The 26,730-nt window shown below is 44.0% G+C and overlaps 1 protein-coding gene across 4 annotated transcripts in view; it reads right to left on the bottom strand.

Moving 5' to 3' along the window:
- Positions 1-26,730, bottom strand: part of MAP3K5 (mitogen-activated protein kinase kinase kinase 5) — a 107,547-nt gene that overhangs the window by 32,687 nt on the left and 48,130 nt on the right. For all 4 annotated transcript variants that reach the window (XR_004692177.2, XM_060272706.1, XM_035108893.2 and 1 more), the window contains exons 7-12: positions 23,978-24,148; positions 19,076-19,188; positions 17,325-17,484; positions 6,626-6,779; positions 5,677-5,784; positions 1,776-1,825 (exon numbers count right to left, since the gene is read on the bottom strand). Coding sequence is in view for 3 of the 4 variants with exons in the window: in XM_060272706.1 (XP_060128689.1) it covers positions 1,776-1,825; positions 5,677-5,784; positions 6,626-6,779; positions 17,325-17,484; positions 19,076-19,188; positions 23,978-24,148 (756 nt within the window). In the remaining variant the exon portion in view is untranslated. The remainder of the gene's footprint in view (positions 1-1,775; positions 1,826-5,676; positions 5,785-6,625; positions 6,780-17,324; positions 17,485-19,075; positions 19,189-23,977; positions 24,149-26,730) is intronic.

The following is a 26,730-nucleotide window of genomic DNA, read 5'->3' on the forward strand; positions in this document are numbered from 1 at the left end:
AATTTAACTAAAAGTTAAATCTCAAATAAAGTGAATGAGGAAAATGAGACACTGCATATCCAAGATACTAGGGTCTAATCATCTCCATGGTCAAAACTCACCCATTACAAAAAACCATTGCATTATTTTAATCCAGCAGTTGATGTAAAGATGCTAATCTTTATTTCAAGAACAGGACTTACAATGTTGTCTAGAACTGGCAATATTGAAGATCTGCAATGAGGAGATGTTTTGTGATGTGCCTCTTTTCCTTTCAGTATGGATCTTGGTGGCTCCCTTCTCATTGAACTGCCGTTCCCTACATGGTTAGCCAGTGTCAGGAGACTTTAGAGAAATTTATAAATCTTCCATTTCGGTGCTATGGAAGGGCACCACGCCATGCCTTCTGCAAGTGCCCTTGGAAGACCACCACTACAGTGCAGACCTATCAAACCGCTGCAGTCAGCAATATTTACTCTTTCTTGTATTTCAAGTTTAACAACAACTCATCAAACCTGTCTACAGGAACCTCCTGTGCAGACAAGCCCTACATAAAACCCAAGCTACTAATGAAGGGGAAAAACTGAAGAAAAACCACTCAAAACACGACAGAATTATATACACTTGTTCAGCACTCAGTGTTATACTTGCAATTGGCCTAGGTTTTTTTTAATGACACCATTCATTCTGAAGGAACAAATTCTAGTAACCATGGATTATACAAGATGATTTCAACACTCCTTTTAAAGAAGATGTCTTTTCAGAGCCATTATATGTCAGCAGAACCAAGTTTAGACTGCACTACTTTAGGCTGCATGTAGAGCTTATGTGTTTGAATGCTCCCTCGCAGAGGAAACACCCTTCTTGAACAATGAAAGCTAGAAGGGCAGGAATAATCTTCACTATAGTCATCTCCCTGATATGCTCTTTCACTTGCATTTAATATTCTAATTTTCTGAGATTGTGAATTTGGGGTTTTCTTCAGCTGTACGCCATAATCATCACAATTACAACAAATAAAGGCTTGACATATCTCACTTTGCATGTCATGAGTCTATCTCCTATATTGGCTTCACCTTTTAAGTTGCATTACTGAAATAAATGAACTTTTTGACAATATTCTAATTTTTCGAGTTTCACCTGTATCTATGTATGTATGTACAGTGGTACCTCGGGTTACGAACACGATCCGTTCCGGGATAACCCGAAATGGTCGTAACCCGAAGCGCCATTTTGCGCATGCGCGGAGTTCATAACCTGAGGTGTTCGTAACCCGAGGTACGACTGTATTTGACTTGTTAGTCACTAGCTACACAAAGATATCCAAGCAAGTTAAAACATATTTAAAACATAAACATGTATCTGTTACAATATTGATACATTCACACACAAAAAGATGCAATTCACAAAATAGGTGTAAATCTACAAGGTCCTACATTTGAGCTAACCCAATATTGATATGTGCTAGGGTCTTGTGGTTAAAGTCAGTCATTCAAGACAGGAATTCAAAAACTGCTTAATGCACATTTTGAGGATTTCCCCCACAGTTCTGACCCCCATTTTTAAAGAGTATGTTTATGTTTAGCCTTTTAAATATGTTTGTGAGAGGGAATTATTGGTTTTGTTGTTGTTGCTGCTGCTGCTGCTGCTGCTGTTGTGTATTTTGTGTTCTCGTTTTCTATTCTTCTGCCGTAAACCACCCTGAGATCTTCAGATGGATGGCATTAAAATTAATTAATTAAATAACGGCTACAGAGGAAATGCCATAGGTATCACAAATAAATAAATAACCTTACCTTACTCCTCTTATAGAGTCAGCACTGAAGTTCCATTCATGAATGCCTTTCTGTAATGAAGAAGTCAACAAAAATTACCGTTCTTGGGCATATAGCAGTACATACAAATAAATACATACAAATGTGTTAGTTTGTACACGTTTATGATCAAACAATAAAAATTATTCATTTAAAAAAGAAGCAGTGTACAACAGCTTTTAGCATATAACTTACAAAATAATGTTTGCAGGTTATTTCCCCCCACTGTGTTGGCCTGTTTGTAACTGTACACGTCACCTTCATAACAACGTAGAAATAAAAACACAGTACTGTACATGTGCACACACAAACCTGAAAAGATACAAATAATCCTAGTACTGTATGTTTCCTTCACTGAACCTCTGAAACCAAATCTCTTATTTTACCCAGTCTTCACCCTGTACTATGGGAACCAGTGTATCACATCCTTCAAAACAACCCAATAAAATTTCTCTCTCCAAACATGCCTGTTCATGTTAAATTCTTACATCAATTCAGGGCCACTATGATGGAAAAAAACCTATATGTAAATGAAGGGGTTAAGCTATAAGAACATTTCCATTTCTCATTTCTGACTTAAAACAATCTAACACACATACAAAACCACAGCCACAAGCCCAAGACATGCCCAACCCTTCAAAACCCTAGTTTCTCGTAGATTGATGTGCCCTCTTTGTTTATGCTGTTATGTTCTCAGGCTGGTGAATTCCTGGCGATTCTGCCAAATTTTCAATCCATTGGAGTAAACATTTTATGGGGACTGTCTAATTCCGACATCTGTTCTTTGGTTAATAATAAAAAAGGCAATTGGAAAACTGCTTCAGCAGCTAACATGAGAGACCCAAGTGTCCAGGCTAAGGCACTACTGAGAGCAGTAGCAATATCAATTCCAGCTGCTACCTTTTACTGTAGCTAAAGATCAGAGCCAGAAAGTTTCATGCTATCAAAACAATCCGGAGTTATGCAGAGTTTTTTAACATCCAGGATACGTCAACAAGTCCTCTCCACGTCAACTGAATATTCAGAGTGAGACTTCCCAGCCATGATGGAATCCAGGGAATGAATCATGAAGAGTTAGGACGTCAGTGTAATCCAGAGGACAGAGTAACCCTGGACCTTAGGCCTACATTCAGATACCTCTCCAGCCAGGAACATACTTGGACAAATAAGTGCTCCTGAAGTCCTAGTTCCAAATCCACAAAATGGGAATAACAGTAAATTGATGTACGGGGTTGTGGAAAACATGAATTAGATAAGGAACAGAAACAAGATTTTCCACATTATGCACTCAATGGACATTATTACAAATGTGATGTGATGTTTACAGAATCAGCCAGATGTTTAACACTGTTCAACTTGCGGTAACCTGGGCAGCTTGCTAGAAATGATTTTTGCTACATGTAATACAACACAAATAGCGATATAGATGTGTCACATGGTGAAATGAAGCAACCGCTGACCTAGTAGAAACTAAACCGGTGTGCAGTTCAAGTTCTGTATTCTTCTCTGACATGGATTCTTACTTAAGCAATCTAGACTGGCCGAATAAAGTCTAAGCAAATTAAATGAAATAGATATAAACAGCAATATTCTACCAGGTTTTGCCTTCATAAAGCTAACAAAAGCAACCTTCTAGCTTAAAAGGAGTTATTAATTCATTGTTAATGTACATATGATGTAATACTTGAGTATATTCTTAAATATGGTATCCAGATTTACTCCACCAGAACAGACAAATGGTCATGTCTGCAATGTCTTAATAGATTGTATTGGTTTATATTCAACAGATACAATGTTTGATGCAGCAGGGGAGGAAAAACCCTAAAAAAACCTATCACTATTCCATGCTGCATCAACAGAAGTATAGTGTCCAGGTCAAGGGAAGTAATTGTACTACTCTATTCTGCCTTAGTCAGACCAGACCCAGAATACTGTGTCCAATTCTGGGCACCACAAATTAAGAAGGATGTTGACAAGCTGGAATGTGTGCAAAGGAGGGCAACCAAGATGATCAAGGGTCTGGAAACTAAGCCTTATGACGAATGCTTGAAGCAGCTGGGTATGTTTAGCCTGGAAAAGAGGAGAAGGAGGGGAGATATGATAGCTATCTTTAAAAACTTAAGGGCCGTCACATGGAGGTGGGAGCATGCTTGTTTTCTCCAGTTAATGAGGGTAGGATTTGAGGCAATGGCTTCAAGTTGCAAGAAAAAAGATTCTGATTAACATTAGGAAAGACTTTCTGACAGTAAGAGCTGATCAGCAGTGTAAGAGATTGCCACAAAAGGTGGTGGACTCTCCTTCCTTGGAGGTTTTTAAACAGAGGTTGGATGGCCATCTGTCATGGATGCTTTAGTTGAGATACCTACACTGCAGGGGGTTGGACTAGATGACCCTTGGGGCTCCTTCCAACTAAGATTCTATGATTCTTTGATTGATTATGAAAGCTGAGTACACCTACTCAAGAATTTACTGCTCTTAGTTTCAAGATTGCTTCTACCTTTACTCCAGAACTAAATGTGAAAACCTCAAAGAGTGATCACCTCAAGTTTTCCATGTACAGTTGCAATAAAAAAGATGAACAAAATTAAAAAAAACACCTCCAATAAATTGCTACAAAAAGCAGCCAATGCCAGGAAAAATTCTCTGCTACATTCTTCTGTAGTGGAAGCAAAATAGAGAAGAAATAATATCTTATGGGTATGAAGAATTTGAGATGTACTCTGGAAAATAACTTTTCCTGTTTCCAACTTTCTCTCAACCCATTCGATTTACACCTCCAGTTTTCCCTCTATAACTTTTGCTTGCTGCCTCCAGTTCCTACTAACAGCCACGTAGGACCATTTTATACATCACGCAGCAGTGAAGCTGAGCTTGCTACCATTGAAGGCAAAAGCAAGCAGCAGCAACTCCTGGTTCCCTGATACCTATAGGATATATCTGCTTTTAAACACCTGCTTCTCACACATGCATTCTATATGTTTAGATATATTCTGTAAAACCATGATTTGTAAAGTAGCTCTTATAAGTACACCTCAAGGTACCAACCTGGTCTTCCATAATTTTATTTTCTGCATCTCTTTAGGCCGAAGTCACAGCACAATATTCTCCAGAGGTATAAAGGGAGAAGTCTACCTTTTATATCCAGGAGGTTTTTCAACTTCTTGTTTCTTCAGATTCCTGATTACCAATTATGCATTTACATTTCTCAAACAGCCAGTCACTCTATCTACTACAAATGGCAGCCTATACATGGAGCACTTAAGAAACAACCTTATTTTGATGGTGAAGTCTGAAGAGTTGTTTCTCATACTGTACTCTGTGCCTGTACCCTTCAGCTGTTGTTAAAACTCCAGCTCCATCACCCATGACCACCGGCCATGCTGGTTGGTGCTGATCAGACTTTGGGTCCAACAATATCTGGATATATGCATGTGCTCTGCTTGCAAAATATTCCAGGTTGAATTCCTGGCATTTCCAAGTAGGGCTAGAAAAGACTCCTGCCTGAAACAATGGAAAATCGCTGCTAGACAATATAGATTGGAGAATGCTGAGTTAGATTGGCTGGTGTTCTGACTCAGTAAACTGATTTCTTATGGATTAGTGGGTCTTGTTCCTGTTCCCAGACCTGTAGCCTGTATGGACATGTCATGCTTAATACTCCCTTTCGTTCCCAATATCCATTACTTCCTCACCCTTGGGCTGCTTTGGCTGTTCTGTGTTTCAGTCTCTCAAACATGAAAGGCTCTAAATCCTCTCTCATTTCCACAAACGCCTCCCAATTTCCTTTAAACTCCTTCAATCAAGCAGTCAGCAGTTACAGGATACAAGCTGCACATAGGAGTCAATGGTTTGTTGCAGTAAAAGTGGCGTGGTAGCAGCTTACCTTATCATCAGGCATAACATGCCAGATAGAGACTGTCTTCTCTTCAGCCTCACTATTAATGGACAGGTAAGAAGGCTGGTAGATTTTCGTAGGCTCTAATATTAAAACCTTTGAACAGAAAAAAAAATACATAGAACATTGCTAAACAATGTTACTACATTTCTTCAAAATACCCCCATAAAACTATAAAATTAAGTACTGACACTTCTCAGTTTAGCTTTTGGAGGCAAGGACAAACTGCACAAAAGACAAACTTTTACTATTTACTATAAGCAGTTTTGCATTTTGTTAGCTAAATAATTTACTGAATGTCTTCCAGCTTTCAATTTTGTAGGTCACCGTATTCTACTTTACTTTTGTTCTTTGGTTCTTACATGCAAAAATGTCAGGAAAAATGTTTTGCTGAAGAAGCAGCACTTGCCAATTTCACAAACTTCCTTAGTCCAAGCCTGATTTGCTCAGCAGCCCCCTGCAATCCCACCCCATGTTATTAAAAACAAACTCCTGATCCTCCAAAAGTCTTTGGGAGGAGAAGAGGCACGAGTAGCTACAGGGAAGAAGAAGGGACACAAATCTTTCCTTTTGTGAACTTCCTTAAGTTAGGATCCACTAGCAATATTTAATTTTTATTTTCTTTATATGGGTAAAACCTACAGAATCAGACTTGAAGATGTAAAAATCCATACATCAGATCCACCATAAGCCTGAGTGAATAAAAAAATGTCTTTATATGGCAACAGAAACTCATCAAGGATGTACCAGTAGCTGTCTGTGCCACCAGGAGAAGCAAGGCGCCTTCATAATTATTCAGCTCAGCTCATTTTGCTGTTCAAAGTTTATTGCTTTCCAAATTAAAAGTGCTTCCCTGCCCCTCAAGAAATCACATGGCAGGACAAACAGGAAATTTAAACGGTTAAAAATTAATTGGAAGAGTTCAAAACACACTCACAGGAAATCTAACTACAGAGACGTCTGACTTTGTGGCCTCAACCAGAAAGTCCATCCAAAAGTCCACAAGTTCATGTTTTGATACTTGCTGTTCTGGATTCAGTTTCTTAAAGTGCTGATATATCAAAATAGTCTCCACAATGGACTTGAGGTACCTAGGAGCAACCAACAAAAAACAAAACAAGTCTGTAGCTATTTCCAATTCACTATAACCACTATGTGCTTCATCACACTTATCTGCACATCACATTGCCAAGTTGAGAGACTCTCTTATCGGCTATATTGAAAGATGAGAAACATGGGCATGTCTGCAAAAAGCTTTATCTGGCATTGTTGCACTAGTCTAGAAAAAGATCGCACAAAAGCAAACACACAAATATAGGCACAAAGTGCAACAAGACAAGAAAATCATGCAGACTCTCTTCTTGGTTCATGAGAACAGTACACACCGTGCTGGCCTGCTAGGATCCTTTTCTGATCTGCAGGTGGACAAGAAACAAACATATTCTAGAGATCTACAAAAATTACAAAAGTACCCAGAGAGTTCTCCAAGACTTTTGAGAGCCAAGCTTATTGCATGTACGCGCAGCTGTAGAAACCCAGGCCAATCATAGTTCCTTCAGTGCGTGCACCCAAATCAAGTAGGAGGAAAAAAAGATAACTTCCAAATTCAGGATACATCACAGCTAAACAGGTGTCTACTGCTATTTCCACAGCATGTGAAGCAGCCATTTATTTGGGATATGTGTGGCTTTGTAGGACTCATTTGACAGAATGGGTGCATCGGTACTATAGCTGGGTGCTGGAGAACAAGCTTTGCATCTTCAAATTCTGGCACTTCCTGTTGAAAGGATCTCAGGTTGTGGGCCTAGGGACAGAACATCTGCCTGAGATCAGTCAGATCATTTATAGCATTGGATTAAATGGAACAATAGTCTGACTCACACTAAATCAACTCCTTATAATTGCCCCCAAAAGCTGCTTCTAGACACATAAAATGTGAGATAATACTTTTTATGGACAAACTGAGCTTTACAATTTTGTATTTTCAAATGCATGTCTTTGTAAAACTCAGATATACTTGCCTGCTCTCTATTTCTCATCACTAAGATGGTGCAGTGTCAAACTAAATTATAGGTTTATAATATAGTCATGCTGATGACAAGGTACAACATTCAGCGCATATGCCATGGGCAGCTTGTGTCATTGACAATAAATCTTGCAAATTGTCCTAATTAAAAACTTCTGGTGTCACAAACATATCTGCAGTAGCTAGGAATAGCACCTGTACACGGGTGTGGTTCTATAGCACCCACAAATTACAAAATCCTGCAACAATAAACATACACCACCATGCCTAAGAAATTGCTTGTACCTATTTCAGATACATTTTGATTGGGCTCCATCACATATTGGGATTCTATCCCACCCAGGGTTTCCAGTGGCTTTTGGACTACCATTCCCATCATCCCTGACCACTACTACTGCTAGCTAGGGATGATGGGAGTTGTAGTCCAAAAATAGCTGGAGACCCAAGTTTGGGAAACCCTGATCCCACCCAAGGTGGGAAGGCATTGCTCTAGCCTGCTGTGACTGTTCTTTACTGCATCATCTTTGAATATTCAGTGCAGATATTTTAAAACATTGAATGCGTTGGTGAGTGACTGTGTGCTTTAACTATACTTTCAAGAAACAGGCCTCTGCTAAACTGATTGTTACTAATGAGGCAGAAAACGCTGCAGCTGTTCCATGATGGATGGATGCATCCTTCCTCCTTCATATAAAAGTACAGAATCATATATTCTGCTAGGATTAGATAAATAATATTTGTCTTCCACAAATCTTATCTTAATACTGACACTGCCAACATTATCGATATGGCATCATCTCGATGCCACACTATGGCAAGACATACAGCTAAAGGTCAGCAGGAGCTTTTCGTTATAGTCGCTAAATAAGACAGTATGTACTAGCTGCTCCTTATAAAACAGGTATTATGGTCTCACTGCCCACATTTTTAATTTACTAAAACAGGTATAATGGAAACACCTTTCCATTATAAAAGAGGTTACAAGGACCTCGTTGTACACATTTTTTATTTATCAAAACATCTATATTCTGCCCTTCTGTGATAGACAGCTCATATAAAAATATATTTAAAATTGTCAAAATAAAACCAGAGCAACAGATAAATAATAATAATCAAGCAGGGGGAAATGAATTTGTTTTTCCCTCTCATAATTGCATGTATGGAGTGGAGCAAGTGGCTTGGGGCAAGCATGACGAGGGGCAGGAAAACGGTGAGTGGATAAAGGGTTAAAATACCCCCCCAACAACTGCTTATTTACTCTAAATGACCCATCTCCCAAAGCTGCTTTACCCAATAAGTGTAGCCATAGGAATATATAGCAAATACACATTCACATTATACATCTAGTTTGTGTCTTGACAGAAGAACTATACTTATTGGGCATGTTCTAGCCAAAGCTAAGCACTTAGACAAAACAAAATAAAAAAATCCTTCCAGTAGCACCTTAGAGACCAAATAAGTTTGTCATAGGTATGAGCTATTGTGTGCATGCACACTTCAGTTATATGAAGATTCTTCAGGTATCTGAAGAAGTGTGCATGCACACGAAAGCTCATACCTATGACAAACTTAATTGGTCTCTAAGGTGCTACTGGAAGGATTTTTTTAAATTTTGTTTTGACTACATCAGACCAACACGGCTACCTACCTGTAACTAAGCACTTAGAATTAGAGATGCCTGTGAAGTTATCCCTAGCCAGGCGTGGGGGGGGGGGGAAACACTGTGGGCTGATAGTGGAATTCCTCAAAGTGGAATCTTTCCCAAAGATTCTCCAACTCAGATAAAAAAAATCAACCCAGAGATGTATTCCCCTCTCAAATTGCTCATCTCTGTCAAAATCTACAATCCCCCAAAAGAGTCACATGGCAACACACCTCCAAATACACTTACCCCCTTCCCTCCCCATAATATTGGTGCAGCACAGAACAGTAGTATGAGAAGACGGCTCTCTCACACACACTCACATATGCATATATCTTCTCCATCACCCCATAGTGCTGCCTAACAGCATGCAACTCTGAAGGGAACTCTGGGAGATAGTTTCGCCCAAGGATTCTGCAATGACTCCTGTGCAGCAGTCAATATAAGGAAAGGGATTTCTGAAGGTGTAAGGGAGGGAGCATTTGGATTGGTTCATAAAATCTTTCTCCCAGGGAAAGTCAGAGAATCCCAAAGCCAACCCAGAGAGAACTTGGTTCAAATCTCCTTTTAGCCCATGGAATTCAGTGACTGACTTTTACCTAGTCTCTTATAGCTTGGAGCACAATAAATGTCATTCACATTAACCAGAGAAGGTGCTAACTTAAATGGGTTCCTAGGTCTAGGTCCAATCATGTTTAAACAACTAGGAAAAGGATGTTGAGGAAACTAGTTATCACCAAATAAGGCTGCAGGCTTATGGACACTTCCATCTACGTCCCAATGAAGTTAGTGGGGAATTAAACACACACAGGCCTCCATAAATACATGAAGTTGGAATCTACATTTTTCTGTACATGTAAACACAGAACAAGTGCATGCATGCCCTAATTAAAGGAGCTAACTTCATGTACATTTCCACACCTTCCATTTCCGAGTCCTTCAGGTCCCCGTGACCTCTTACTTCCCCAGAGACCCACCTTCCCCCCAATTTGATCTGAAATTGGCTGAGGGGGTTTGGTTGCCTAGCAACATCAAGCCAGCTTCCGCATCCCTGAAGCAACCAAATGGCTGACATTTGTGAGTCTGGAGAGGCTCTAAAGAATGACAACACTGCTGCCTGGTAGTTTCTTTCAGAAAGCAAATACTGTGCAGAAATGTCTCATCCATCCACTAGTCTGGCCCTGGCCACAATATCAAGTGGAGGCTACACTGTTAAGTAGAAAATGAAGCAACTTTATTTCAACGTGTAATTGCTATTTTATTGACTGAAAGCCAGAACCATTTTGAGCTAATAGAAGAGTTTAAAAAGAAGGGGGTGAAACTAGCAACATAATTGGCTTTAGCTATCATTCTGGATGGAGAACATTGCTGAATACAGTACTGCAACTGTTTGTAAATTGTTTACATGGGCTAACTGAATGTATTGGGGAATCTATTTTTTAAGATAGCGTGTGTGAGGGACAGGGGATATCGCGAAGTCCCTCCCCTCCTGAGTTCAAGCCAATCCCCGAGCACAGGGGGAAGCAGAGAGAGTTCCGATTCCAGTGGGGAAGCAGGAAGTCGTGTCCGAGGCTCAGGCAAGGTAGAGGAGCCAGGGTCCCAGGTGGGACAGGAAGGGGCGAATAAGGGCGGGAGACCCATCCCCCCAACTCCGGAATTACGCAGAAAGAGGAGGGGAAAGAGGATGGGTCTGCCAAAGCTTTTGTGTTGGAGAAAGACGCGCCAAAAGCCATTAGGAGGTTCTGAAACCGACTGACCACATCACTCCGTGTAAATAGCAATGACTTAAGCACTGTAAATACGCAGCACCAATAAAAGAATAAAATGCAGAGCTGCGTAGCGTCGTTACTCTGAAGTAGTCCGCTCCGGCCACTGTGACAGCAACCTCCTAATCCTTTTTGGGCTACTTTGGAGTTGCCGGGATGAGCGTGTCAGAGGCGGAGAGATGGCGGCAGATCGCGGAGCAAGCCCAGCAAGAACTGCAGCAGCTGTCGCTGCAGGCGCAGGGGGAATTGAAGGCAGCTAAAGAAGAGACTAAGAAGGTCCAGGACGACCGGCTACAACTTGCGGAACAGGTGAGAGCGCTACAGGAAAGAGAGCAGGAATTAAGGGCGGTGGCGGTAGACCTCCAAAACAAGCTGGATGCAGAGAAAAACAAGGCGGGAGGGGCACCCCAAGTCCAAGTGCTGCCAGGAAGGAGAGCCGGGACGCTAGTAAGCAAGTTTAATGGAGACCCGAAGGAATATCAGGGCTTTGAGACTGAGATTGTGTATGCTCTTGAGCTGCACCACGATGAGTTCCCTGATGATGAGCACAGGGTAGCGTTTATTGTGGAGCACCTTACCGGGGCAGCCAGGGAGTGGCTAAGACCGTTAATTGCAACAAAGAATCCTTGCATGAAGAATGTCAAACTATTTCTAGAAGGTTTGAAAACGATGTATTCGTCCGATAGTCATATGGACCAGACTAAGGAGGAACTTCACAATTTACGCCAAGGAAATATGACAGTTCGCGCGTATTGGGCGAAATTCACCATGCTGGTGCACAGATTGGGGTGGGAACTAGAGTCACCCCCAATGCAAGCGGCGTTCTACTTGGGGTTGCATGAGGAGGTGAAGGATGAGCTCTCGAGAGGTCCAAAGCCCAGTAATATGGATCAGCTGAGCAAAGCGGCTCTGGCGGTGGGGGTGAGACAGGAATCCCGGTGGAGCGACAAACAAGCAACGCGCGCAAAGCGGGCTTGGTTCCCACGGTCGCAGGAGAAGCCACCCCCCCAACAACCCTTTCAAGCCACGCCTGGGGCCAGTCAGGACCAGGAACCCATGCAGATTGATAGCGCGCGCACGCGGGCTTTTCAAACCCCAGCGGCGCCAAGACGCAAGGAGGGAAGGGGTGGGAATTGCTTTCTCTGCAACTCCCCCCAGCATCTCGTCAGAGACTGCCCACATCGCAGGGAGTGGCAAGGAAAGGCGGGAACGGTTGTGCCCTCCCCCACTGACGCAGCACCACAGCAGGGAAACGGGAAAGCCTGGCTGCAGGAGACAAGGGGCAGCAGCCAGGCACAGTCAGCAGACAACAGCCCCAGCCCACCCACCCGCACAGAGAGGAGCAGAGCCAGCCCACCCCTCCCAGAGCAGGAGTGGTTCTAGAAGTGACGCTCACGCTCCCAAATGGCTATCCCCTGACAGTCCTCGCCTTAATTGACAGTGGGGCGTCAGCGAACTTCTTCTCGAGGAACTTTGCAGAAGAGCACCAGATCCAGCTTCTGCAGCTGGATTTTCCTCTGCACGTGGCGACCATTGACGGCAGAGAGCTGCTGGGAGGGGCCATCACTCATCAAAACCCCCCCATGAAAATGACGGTGGGAAGGCACTCAGAGACACTGGCATTCAACGTCACCACCATCTCAGACCCCCCCATCGTCTTGGGCATGAGCTGGCTGGCGCGCCACGACCCCTCCATCAGTTGGCACCAGAGATGCATCACTTTTGGATCGGACTTTTGCCTGGAACATTGCATGCAGCACCAACCAGGGGAGGGGCCTCCGATAGCCACGGTGGCCACCATGCACGTCAAAGGGGGTGAGGCGATACCCAAGCCGTACTGGGACCTGCAGGAGGTCTTCAGCGAAGCGGAGTCCGACCACCTACCCCCACACAGGACTTTTGACTGCCAGATCAACCTGGTGCCAGGGGCAACTATACCCCCAGCCAAGCTGTACGCCATGTCAGACCAGGAACTGGAGGATCTGCGCGCTTTCATCGACAAGAACCTCAAGCGGGGGTTCATCAGAGAAAGCAAGGCAGCAGGGGGCAGCCCGGTCTTCTGGGTGGACAAGAAAGACACGCAACAGCGCCGTCTGGTGGTGGATTTTAGACGACTGAATTCAGTGACAGAGCCAGTGGCTTTCCCCATGCCCAGAGTGGATGATCTCCTGACAGCGGCACGCAGGGGCAAGATTTTCACCAAGCTAGACCTGAGGGGGGCGTACAACTTGATCAGGATCCGGGAAGGCGATGAATGGAAAACCACGATGTTCACGCCTCTGGGCTCTTTTGAATATCTGGTGATGCCCTTCGGGTTGCAAGGGGGCTCAGCATGCTTCCAGGCCTTCATGCACCACGTCCTGGGGTCCCTCCTCTTCAGGAAATGCTTGGCCTTCCTGGATGACATCCTTATTTACTCCAATGACCCAGTGCAGCATGTGAAAGATGTCAGGGAGGTGTTGCAGCGCCTGAAGGAGAACCACCTGTATGTGAAGCTGGAGAAGTGCAAGTTTCACACCAAGGAGGTGGACTTCCTGGGCTACAAGCTGTCAGACAAGGGGCTGGCGATGGACAAGGACAAGGTGCAGGCCATCCTGGACTGGCACAGCCCCAGGACGCGCAAAGATGCCCAACGCCTACTAGGCTTCGCCAACTTCTACAGGAAGTTCATCAAGAACTTCTCTCGCGTTACGGCTCCCATCACTGACTGCCTGAGAGGCAAGCAGAAGTTCAGGTGGACACCAGAGGCGCAAGCAGCGTTCGAAAGCCTCAAGAGGGTGTTCGCCTCAGACCAGAACCTGTTCCACGTGGTTCAGGACGCGCCCCTACGCGTGGAGACAGATGCTTCTGATAAAGCTGTGGGCGCCATTTTGTTGCAACTGGACGCCAACAGAGAGTGGAGACCCTGTGCCTTCTTCTCCAGGAAGTTGACCCAGCCAGAGCGAAACTACACGGTGTTTGATCGGGAACTTCTTGCGATCCACGCTGCGTTCCAGCACTGGAGACACTTCCTGGTGGGCGCCAAGCACCCCATCCAAGTGTGCACGGACCACAAAAACCTGGAGTTCTGGAGAACTGCCAGGGTGCTCAACCAGCGGCAGATACGGTGGGCAGAGTTCTTCTCGAACTTCAACTTCTCCATACACTACATCCCGGGAGAGCAGAATGTCAGGGCGGATGCCCTCTCCCGCAAGCCAGAGTACATGGAGGAGGAGGCGCCACCGGCACCCAGGCACATTTTCCCCCCGTCAGCATGGTCCTGCGGAGCAGCAGTGGTGAGCGAGGCAGAACTCACAGCACTGACGGCAGCGGATGAATTTGCCAACCGCATCTTCAGAGAACTGAGAGGGGGGGGGAGCAGGCAAAAGACTTTGCAGAACGCAGGGGGCTGCTTTTCTACAAAGGTGCACTGTACCTGCCCACCACCCAGCTTAGACGTACGGTCCTCAAGCAGATGCACGACAACCCAACGGCGGGTCATTTTGGGAGGGACAAAACCACTCACCTAGTCATGAGACACTTCTGGTGGCCAGGGGTGAGGGAAGATGTTCGAGACTATGTAAGGGGCTGTGACACCTGCCAGCGGGCAAAGGTGGTCAGAGCAGCGCCACCGGGATTGCTGGAGCCCTTAGCCACGCCACACAGGCCGTGGGAAGTGGTGTCCATGGACTTCATCACAGATCTGCCTTCTTCCAGGGGCAAGACCGCAGTGTTGGTGGTGGTGGACCTCATGTCCAAAATGTGCCATTTTATACCGTGTGCCAGGGCGGTCTCTGCAGAAGAGACAGCCAAACTGTTTGTGGATCACGTATTCAGACTGCATGGATTACCCTTAAGGGTTATTTCGGATCGTGGCCGCCAATTTGTTTCCAGGTTCTGGCGGCGGCTCATGAACCTCCTGCAGGTGGAGGTCAGCTTGTCGACGGCTAGACACCCGCAGACCAATGGACAGGCGGAGAGGGTCAACGCCATTCTGCAGCAGTACCTGAGATGTTACGTCAGCCAGAGGCAAACGGACTGGGTGGATCGCCTGCCACTGGCAGAATTTGCCTACAACAATGCGGTGCACGTCTTCACAGGGGTGTCGCCCTTTAAGGCCAATTACGGGCGTGACCTCAGATCTTTCCCAGAGAGGGAGGGGGAGGAGGAGGAGGAAGGCCCACAGGCTGAGGATTGGGCAGAGGAACTGGAGACGGTGCACCAGCAGCTCAGAGAACACTTGGAGAGAGCCAAGGAAGCATACAAGAGGGGGGCAGATCGCCACAGGCGACCGGGGGAGGTCATTAGGGTGGGGGACAAAGTTTGGTTGTCCTCGGAGGGCCTTCCCATCAGAGGGCGATGCAAAAAGCTGGCGCCCAGAAGGTTGGGCCCCTTCACGGTCACGCAACAGGTCAACCCGGTGGCATACAGGCTGGCACTGCCAGAGGACATGAGGGTGCACCCAGTGTTTCATAGATCGCTGCTGTCGCCGTACAGGGAAAGCAGCAGGCTCCGAGACAGCGAACAAACCCCTGAGGGAGGGGGGGAGAGGGAAGGCAGGGAGCAACTCAATGAGGCCACAGCCATCCTGGATTCAAGGTGGGGGGTGGGGGGACTGGAGTACCTCATGGCATGGGAGGATGCTCCACCGTCCCAGAATGAATGGGTCCCAGCCACTCAGATACAGGAGGAATTCCTGGTAGAAGAATTTCACGCCCTCTTTCCCCATAGACCCAAGCCCTGGCACATGGAAAGGGAGGGGGAGGGGGAGGAAGCACGGGAGAGCAGTTCACCATGGCGCTGGGAAGCGGAGTTTGAGGAACCAGAGGATGAGGTATGGGTGTCACCGAGATCCACCCAGTCAGAGGAAGGAGCAGATTGGCAGAACATTTTTACCCCCACCAGCTCTGACGCCACAGACTTTTTGGGATTCCCGTCCTCCCAGGCGGAAGGGGGGGGCTTGCAGGACTGGGGGGAGGTGTTCACACCAACGGGCTCGGAAAGCACTGAGTTCTTAGGCTTCCAGTCGTCACCGACACCTGGGGGGGACCTGGGGAGGGGTGAAGGAGAGCTTGGGAGGGGGGTGGATGTGAGGGACAGGGGATATCGCGAAGTCCCTCCCCTCCTGAGTTCAAGCCAATCCCCGAGCACAGGGGGAAGCAGAGAGAGTTCCGATTCCAGTGGGGAAGCAGGAAGTCGTGTCCGAGGCTCAGGCAAGGTAGAGGAGCCAGGGTCCCAGGTGGGACAGGAAGGGGCGAATAAGGGCGGGAGACCCATCCCCCCAACTCCGGAATTACGCAGAAAGAGGAGGGGAAAGAGGATGGGTCTGCCAAAGCTTTTGTGTTGGAGAAAGACGCGCCAAAAGCCATTAGGAGGTTCTGAAACCGACTGACCACATCACTCCGTGTAAATAGCAATGACTTAAGCACTGTAAATACGCAGCACCAATAAAAGAATAAAATGCAGAGCTGCGTAGCGTCGTTACTCTGAAGTAGTCCGCTCCGGCCACTGTGACAGCGTGAGTAAAATTTTCTGAGCAGTTATTACCAACTTTTGCAGGAGATTCTGTCTATATGGAATGTGGGGTCACCTTGCTATGGAATTGTTTGTATAGAAAGGGGGCGGCTTTTGCTTGATGACTTGGCCTCCCGCAAGAATGCCAAGAGCCCAACGTTAAGAGGCAATTGGTGTAATGGTTAGAAAGCCCCAGCCATGATGTTTACTGGGTGATCTTAGGCCAGTCAGCTGGACCTACCTCACAGGGTTGTTGTGAGGATAAAATAGGGGTAATTTAAAAATAAATAAAAAACAGTCGCTGAGCCCATATTCAAAAATCTGGCAAAGGGAAATACTGTCATTTATATTTACACTAATTACACTAGTTGTTCTGCTGGCATTTGGCCTGGAGTCAACCTGATTCCCTCCCCCATTTTCGCTTTCTTTTTCCCTTTTGTATGAGGCTGCATTTTTATTTTCTAATTTTTAATTTAATTTTGATGTATTTAGTCTTGTTGTTGTGTTGTATTTTAACCAGTTGTTTTGTATTTGGTGTTAACCGCTTTGGCTGGGGAGGGTGGGGTATAAATTATTATTATTATTATTATTATTACTATTACTATTATTATTATTTTCCTCCCTCCCCCCAGAATATTCAGACCAGAACAGATGCTAGAGTACTTTGAGTACTTTGATTCAATACACACTGATCGTACAAGAGCCATACCATGCTGGCGTCTTCAATTTGAAAAGTTTCTCTGAAGCCTGTATCACTCTTGTGTGATCATTTGCCAGAACACTAGCTCCCAGGAAAAATCCGACTTCCCAGTAACTCTGCAATTTTTCCAGGTTTCCTTTTTTCCCAAGCAGGCTGCTTATCTTTACTCCTGGAGAAATAATAAAGAAAAAATTCTCCGTAAGAATGCACTGCAAACAAAAACTCAAGTTAATGCGTACTTAAGCTCCACTGAAATTGGTGGTCCGAAACTTGCGTTATCACCCACAATACAGTTTTCTGATTTATAAACCCGTCTCCCTTCTCTTTCTGCTTCTCTCTTGCTTAACTGCAATCCAGTTTCTCAATATGACAAGATAATAGAAAGTGAGCATTTAACTGGTCGCTTCACTGGATTCTGGACTAGCACCACTAGGACATACGGTGACTGGGATGGCAGACAACCTAATTATCCCAAGAATGCAAGCTTTAAGAGATGAGGACATATTGTAGGCCCTTTAAACCCTATCCATGTTCTAGCCAATGGCTACCCAGAGTTTTGAACACTGATCCACTGAATAATTTCAGCATTTCTTCACCTATTCTTTGCATTTCCCCCCTTTTTAATTCAAGAGACTGTGACCCACTAATATAGAATAGACCCACTGAGATCAAGAAAGCCACAACTAATCTAAGCCCGCTGATTTCAAATAGGTCTGTTCTGAGTATTACTTAGTCAGATCTTGTGTTTGTTCTGTAAGCCTCAGAGACATTTCAAAATAAACACAGTGAAGGTTTAAGGAAACTCATATCCACAGAACAATCCACAAAACACTGCTACTAAGCAAGCTTAATTTAGCTCAGAGAGACTTCATTGGGAGCCCTGCAAAAATAAATAAGATTTATTTGTTGCCATATTTAGAACCCACTTTTGAAAGCAATCGTGCAGAAAGTGGCTCACAAATAACAACCACAAATGCCATTTAAAGCTTGTGCCATTCAGATATTTTGGACTATAACTCCCATCGTCCCTGACCACTGGCCTTGCTGGCTGGAGCTGATGGGAGTTGTAGTCTAAAACATGTGAAAGGCACTATGTTGGCAAAGGCTGCAACATCAATTACGAAACAACAATTTCATACAAGCAATATAACTATAATTGCTTTTGTAGCTGCACTTTAGCCACTTAGAATATTAGTCTGCTATAATAGACTCTTGATAATGTCATGCATTAACCCTAGGACCCTTAGGTTTCAGGGGAAAGGAAATGTTATAGTAAATAACTATTACAACTAATTCCACATTTAGAGGAAGTGTAAGATAATATGTAGCTCAATAAGAACAGCCAATGGGGGAAACGATGGCTTGCAGGACCCTCACTAGGATAAACCTTAGTCCTAGAGAGCCAATGAAGTTTGCTACTAGATTATTCAGAGACTAGAACTAGCAGGGTTTACTAATCGGTATTCATAATTTATCCAACAATATCACCAAGTCACCATAAAAAGCTCTTTTCATTACTGACCCTGCAAGAGAGACATTTAACCCAGAAAACTGAACTTAGGCAAGACAATTGCAACAGGCAGGATCCATGCGGTGGCTCAAAGTTATACCTTTTTAATGGAAAACCTAGCCGAAGTGCAGAATTACTAACTAACAAAGAACTCTGACTACATTCATCAGATTGTTTCCTATAAAACAGAGGGTGGTGAAAATGCTGTCATTGAATTTTATTTGCCTGTGCATCAACAGGCTATAATTACCAACTTTCCGTAGCTCAAATGAGGTATCAAACTGGTGACCAGCGGCCAAGAGGAGGACTGCATAATTAATCCCCGACTGTAATGTTGGTTCTGACTCAAATGCCTTCTTGAACCTAGGAGAACAAACAAGTTATAGACATAGATATATAAAAAATAAGACATACAAAGAGACAATTATATACATATTTGGTACTCTAAGTGCCACTCTTCAGTTTGTTCAGCCTGGCCAACCCGTTCAAGCACAAAAATATTCTGCTTATAATTTTCCATCCAGGCAGCATGGTTATTTTAAGAAGCCAACATTTACAGCATCCTCCTACTGTTTTATTCACTTGTGAAAAATATATAGTTGGTTAACAGCTTTGCTGTTTTGCACCAAGAACTATTTCTGAACACTGGCATTAAAATTCCTTATGGCATTTATACTAGAATTATGATTTATGCCCCCTCATTATAGATTAATATTGTTGTCATGAAGTTATCCTTCTCTTATTTATATTCAGTGATCCTGCGACAGTAGGCAAATCAGTACAGAGCTATGCAGTATACCAAACTAGAATGAAAAACGGAAGAGTTTTCAAATGCATATTTAATAATATCAACACCCAGTGTTTATTTGTAGAATAAATCTCAAGTGCTCAAAGTGCTTCACGATAAAACAATTCTGGCAAGGTATGTCAGGCAGACAAAGGCTGCGGGAATAGGAGCTTGCCCACAGACTCTGAAGTGCTGTAGCTCAGTGGTAGAGCATCTGCCTTGCAGCACTGAATGCCAAAAGCCCCAGCATCTCCAGGTAGGGCAGGGAGAGGCCTCTGCCTGGAGACCTTGAAAAATGCTGCCTGGCAGAGTAGCCAATACTGAGCTAGATAGACCAACAGTCTGGTTCCATATAAGGAAGCTTCCTATGTACTTAATGAATTCATAAGAGGCGGCTTTAACTGCAGGGACATCCAGCTCACAACTTACACTCTTAGGGTCCATTTACGCACGCCCCTTAAGCATGTTGTCAATGTAGCTGGGCAGGTCTTTTTTGTTTGAAAAGATATGTTGGAAGGGACTGGAGTGAGAAGAAAAAGTGTCTCCATTTTCAATCACCCTCTCTCACAGCAACTTTTCAAACAAAAGACAAAGGAACCCACCTTAGAGCACTGGTCCTTCCAACTCAGTTTAACTCATTTTATTACCTCTCTTCACTTTGCTGTACAGTCAGGCATGACAAAATGAGGAAGGACATTCAAGCTAACACAATGTTGTTTTCCAAAAAAGAAATCCTTCCCTCCCTCCCTAATAATTAACATGTTTGGCAGACACATAATTTCATTCCTGCTATACATTTTCCAGACAAATAAACTGGATTTAATCCGTCTACTCAGAATGCACTAACTTGGCACTGAATAACCATTAATTCCTTAAATTTGTAAGATTCCTTGGATCTCTTAAAATGTGACATGTTGCTAAACAGGGCAAAAATGCATGAGAGACTAAATCCAATCCAAAAAAGCATTTCTGTTCATCCAAAGTGCACACACAAAAGGAAGGCAAGCAGCAGCCTATATTTACCAGACACACCACTTCCCACTTCCCAAGACTTTTAAAACAAATTTACTGTAAATAGGCAGTGGCAGAGTTACATGGTGGAAGGCAAAAATCTTGTTTGTATGGAAAACAAGACAGCACAGTGAAAACATGCCCAGAACTCTCTGCCTGAACCCTGTCTAAAGACCACAAAAGAAGGTTAAAGGTGACTGTTTATTGCATTCCCTGTGCTCATCCAGCCTTTGCCCAGTTAAGTCCCAACAGCTGCTTTCAGAGGAGGGACAGGAAGGGAAAAGTACAGCTAAATAACCTGCATTATGCAAGAAGTTAGGAATCAAATGGGTACAGGGATCACCACCATCTTACCTCCAGAACTCAAGCGGAAGGGCTCTTCAAATACCCTAAATGCTATTGGCACAGTTTCTGCTGTTGCCACTGTTATAACCCACCTATTTTAACACTAGAGTGTTTAGAGCTACGTAAGCCGAGACCTCCCCCATCACCCTGAGTAGAAACCTGATACCCTGGGAAAGGAACAAGATGGCTCTGCCATAGAGACTTGCCAGTCCTGCCATGTTTAGGCGATTTGCAAGGCATGCTACTGCCAGCAACTACAGAAACTTTCTACATGATCAGGGTCAGCCCACACTAAATGGTTTCCCTCAATTATGTGTGCCACTCTGAGCTACCTCTATGTGCAGATGTTTCCAGAAACTTCCTCATGGTGGTAGAAATGTAAGATAAGAGGTTTCCTCACTGCTTCATTACTTCATGAAGCATCAGTTCACAAACATGCCATCAGGGAACAACTTGAGAGTACAACATGAATCCTGTGGCTAAAGGCTCTTGGGACTCTGATGCCTCTGAATGGCATATTGCTTGCTATCATGCTGCAGCTGGATTCCAATGCAATGCTAAACCATGGTTTGGTGCTACACATGCATGAGCACATGCCCTCTCCTCCTGCTGCCATATGGCCAGGAGAAGGACTTCACCAGCCGTTATTTTCAGTTTCCGCTAATCTTGACTTGAATTTGTTTGGGGAACAGGGATCATGGTTCATCACAAACCCTGGCCAGTTTCAAAAGAAGCCAAAAAAGATATTATAAAGATAGTTGCGGGATACGGGTGGCGTTGTGGTCTAAACCGCTGAGCCTCTTTGGCTTTTGGATCAGAAGGTTGGCGGTTTGCTCTGTCCCAGCTCCTGCCAACTTAGCAGTTTGAAAGCACGGCAGTGCAAGTAGATAAATAGGTGTGACGGGAAGGTAAATGGCATTTCCATGCACTCTGGTTTTAGTCACGGTGTTCTGCTGTGCCAGAAGCGGTTTAGTCATGCTGGTCACATGACCCGGAAAGCTGTCTGTGGACAAACGCTGGCACCTTCAAGCCTGAAAGTGAGGTGAGTGCCGCAACCTCATAGTGGCCTTTGACTGGATTTAACCGTCCAGGGGTCATTTACCTTTACCTTAGTTAACCAGAGGTTGTGAAGTACCATAGTTTCTGATCTGCATGTAACAACCAACAGAGATAGAGATTTCCAGGTGTGTGGAAGGAAAGAGGAAGCCCAAGACTTTGCTTGGGTTTGTTTCAGTTTGTACATGTAGTGCTAAAATCATGCTTTAGCATAATGTACAAATGCAGCTGGCGAGTAAAAGCCCTTCAAGGTGACAGACTTTATTTCCAGTCACATTCTCACAATTTATTTAAAATTAATAAAAATTGAATAGCTTTTTATATCTGGCTTTTAGGGAATCTGTCTAGGTGGAAGTTTTCTTTAGTGTGCGACAGAATCTCCTTTAAAAACTGCATATGGAAAAATACAAAATATAGTGTAATACATTAAATGCTAAAGCCAAACCTTTATATCAATACAGCACATAAAATGTCTGCCCAGCACAATAATAAAAACTCAATGTAAACAAAATAAAACTGCAGCAGCACGTCAGCCTTGTTACACCATGTATATAAGGAACTAAACATTCAGTATACAAGGTCAATGTAATGACTTAACAGCTCTAAACATTTGTAGCAGAACTCCTAGTACTATGCTGGAAGCTTGTTGTTAACAAGTCACTTACTCTCTTCAACTTCTAATATCTGTCCTCCTTTAACCCTCTTCTCTCTCTCTGCTATAGGCTGCTGTTTGGTTATGCCTGCTTGGCTATAGTCATCTACTGGAAACTGGCACAAGCTGAACCCAACCAGCTGACAGCTTTGGGCCCACACCCAGACGAGCTAGAGACTTGTTAGCCAAGCTAACAAGAGGAAGAAAACCATCTTGCCTGATTTACCCTGTCAGCATTATAGCAGCAACGTGTCTGAGAAAAATCTGACAGCTAATAATTAACTTGTCATCGCTGTGTTGATATTAATAGAAAGTCTATCACCTAGCAGCGTTCACTCTTGTCCTCAACTTGGAAACAAGCAGATCATGAGAGAAGATAGGAAGATAAGCCACATGGACTCATCAAACATGCTTCAATGGGCAATAAAAAATAATGAAACAAAATTTCTGGAAGTGAAAGAGTTGGCCCCTATCCTCCAACATCAACTGTGAAGTTGCCCAGTCTAACTGGAATCATATTTATTCACTAGATTATTAATTAATTTTATGTAGCCATGAGTTTGTAGAAATAAAAAAGGAGCCCATTTCCCACTCCTATTGTCAGCTGGAGTGTTTTTGTTAAAATTATGTAGACACTAGTATCATGAAGCCCATTAAATTAACGGGTGCTAGAATTAGCCAGCTGCCTCCTCAGCTTCCTCTCTCCCTCCCCATTTCCCACCCTCTTTTTTCTACTCCTCTTCTCTCTCTCTCTCTCTCTCTCTCCCCCCCCCCCCGCTGGTCCCAGTTGCAGCAGCCCTTCCAACACCCCCCCCCCCAAAATCCACACACACTTCCAGGGACTGATTCCCCCTTCCCCCGCGGGTGTGCCCACACGCCCGCTCTCTTGCTTTCGCCCCTCAGTAAAGGCTAAACAATCCTTCAGCCCAGCAGCCGCATCACTTGCGGCTCGCGCACTCTCTCTATCCACACCCACCTACCCTCCCTTTCCCTTTCGCCAGCACACGTCTGCCTCCTCTCCTTCCCCTCTAACGGAGAAGAAACCAGGAGGAAAGAGAGAGATCCTTCAGTAGCGCAGCAGAGGCAAGGGGAAGCCGCACACTTTTTTTCCCTATGGTTGTGTATATGCAAGCATGTAATCTCTCTCACAGTCCTGGTTTATCCCGTCCGAAGTCTCTGCGCTCCAAGTCCCAACGGCTGTCCGTGGGGCACATGCGCAGTAGCGCAATCCCACGGACACACGGACTGGACGCAGAGACACTTGCACTTTATTATAAAGGATGTAACATGGTGCTACTTACCATAAGGTGCCTTGGTCTCTACTTTCTGTATCTGTAAATCCAGAATCCAGAAAGATATCTTTGTAGATCCGTCCCACAAGGCAGTACATATCAGAAGGTACTTGACTCTCATGTTCCACTAGAGGTATCATAATATCTAGAGCTTTCTGTCTGTCTCCAGGAAGATTTCGCCTGTGTGTGTTTATATATATATATAAAAAGAATACAAAAATTTGAATTTGTCATAATTCTCTGTTGTCTCTGTTACGTTCTTTTGGCATGATTAGAATTTGAATAGAGCTGGGGGGCAAGGCAGGGAGAAAAGATAGCTGTCTCATTTAATTTAATGAAAATAACATTCTCCTTTTGCTGTTCACAGAAAATTATACTGTAGGCCTCTGGCAGTCTGACATAATGCATACGAAACAGGGAACATTTTAGTAAACTCTCTGTTCAGATATTACAGAATAGTTTCTCTTTGCAGTATGATTTTCATCTGGAGTTTTAACATAATGGGTTCCAATAAAGGTAGCAACAGGAAATGGATCTCATAATCTGTCACAGTCAGTTGAGGCTTTTTGACTTAAAAAAATAGTTTGTTGCTCTCAAGTAGGAAATCTAAAAATAAAACTACTTGCTGATTGGTCAGTGCAGGGAGAATCCATTCTTGCACTGACCAGTTTTTGAAGGTCTTCCCATTCCATGTTCTCATGATCATCAGAAACATTCATTCCTTGACTGACCTCAAAATAATGCAAATTTCTTTGAGATGCAGAATTGCTTCTAATGCAACCGATTCTAGCATACAGCATTTCCAAGTAGGAGAAAGCACACAAACCAACCATCGACTCTATAAATACAGATTTCTTTTGCTGCTTGTACAATTATCACACATGGTAATCTAGACCTTGTTTGTATAGCTGTTCTACACAGAAGCTATACGTGCAGGAAATTAGTCACATTTGAAGCATCCCTGGGTAAGCAGCCCTCTCCATATTTCCCTAGCAACACAATGAAGGAGGCATTCAAAGAGCGCCTTTCTATGCTTTGCAGCTTTGTAAAATAATGAACAAATAAAGAATGCCCAGAGAGGCAAAATCACCAAACTAATTAGATTTTCTCCACATCATTCCAACTATATTTTATCTCTGTTTTGTCCTCAACTTTCCATCTAGAAAGCTGACTGGTGTGAGAAATTTAACATGGCTATAAGAGGCTAAAGATTCACTTGATACAGAGTCCATTTCATGTCACATATGTTATGTAACCATTTTGTAAAATGCTGATTAAGTGGTGGCAACATTTGCTCCAGATTTTTTGCAGTGTAATTTTTTCTCACCTGTTTACTTCCCGGTTGCCACTTTGCTCTCTGCTTATCAAACACGCAAGGCACAAGTCCCCAAACTGGATATGATACTTTGTTCCAAATACAAGCTTAAACCCAGCAGAATCAGTGGGGGAAAAACCCCTTAGTTTAAACCAGCTTCAATGACATGCTGGAAGGTCTGGGTAAATCATTGCATGGTGTCAGAAGGACATCAGATTCAGTGCCAAGTGAGCCTCATGGGAGAGGCATTCCACCTCCACACAGGACAACTGAGGTCACAGCAGAGTCACCACCAGCTCAGCTTCAGAAGAGTGGGAGGACTCAAGGAAGGGTCATTGATGAGGACTGTAAAGTTTGGTCAGCTCAGGTGGAAAAATAGTCTTTTAGAGGTGTCTGGGTCCTAAGCTGTTTTGAGCTTTTAAAAACAACAGAACCTTTGACTGTGCTTGGTAACTGAATGGCAGCAAGTGTTTTCGTTTTTCAAAACAACTATTTCCCACAGCCATTCCCAATTAATAGTCGAGCATCCCTGTTTTGAACTGAAGTTTCTGAAATGTCTTCAGAGGAAACCCCACATACTTCAGTCTAATTTGGAGGTTACCAGGAAATGGATCCCAGTAGCCAGGTATTCTCTCCCTCCAAGGGGAATCATAGCTGATGCAAGCTACAGTTTGAGCTACAAAAGTAGACAGGAAAAATAGTTTTCAATGTAGAGACATTCCAGCAAATGTTTTGCACCAGACATGCTGTGAACAAACTGGCTCTTCCTCAGAGGGTTCGTTTTAGTTATAGCTGGAGAACTTGCCCTAGCTGGTAAAAGGTACTGTATTGCATAGATGCCAATTGGTCTCCAGTAACAAAACTGGGTGATTCAGCTCTCCAAAACCTTTTGAGGGAGTGCATCCAGAACAAGTGGAACACCACTGCACAGGTCACACAATTCACCAACAAAACCTCTGTCTTGACTGGACTAAGCTTCATTTTTTGACCCGTAAACTATCCCAGACAGATATATCAAAAACTCCACACCAGAATAGAGATGACTTAGCTAAATTGTTTGGCACAATTCATTATGTAAATTAAGACCCTCAAGCCATAAGCATTCCAGTTTCCACCAGGGAACACCATTGATGTAGATATCTAGGCTAGCTCCAAGTGAGCAAACTGCCTCCACCTCAGGTGCAATGAAATCTTAATGATATTTGATTACTGATGGCTCCGATCATAAATAAGTCACCAAGTGACTAACATACTAAAGAGGCAACACAGAGATTTCATTTCTCTTAACAATTGTACAGGCCCTACTGCGCCCTGCCATGCCCTCAGTTTGCCTCGTGCACAATTTAGAGAACCACGGCTCAAAATTTTAGCCTACCATTCTAGTCCTAAGAGAGTATTCATACAGGCTAATTCTTTCAGCCACAGAGAAGTCATGTTGTATTCTTGC

The sequence above is a fragment of the Zootoca vivipara genome, chromosome 3 (assembly GCF_963506605.1).
Source record: "Zootoca vivipara chromosome 3, rZooViv1.1, whole genome shotgun sequence".
NCBI classification, from domain to species: domain Eukaryota; kingdom Metazoa; phylum Chordata; class Lepidosauria; order Squamata; family Lacertidae; genus Zootoca; species Zootoca vivipara.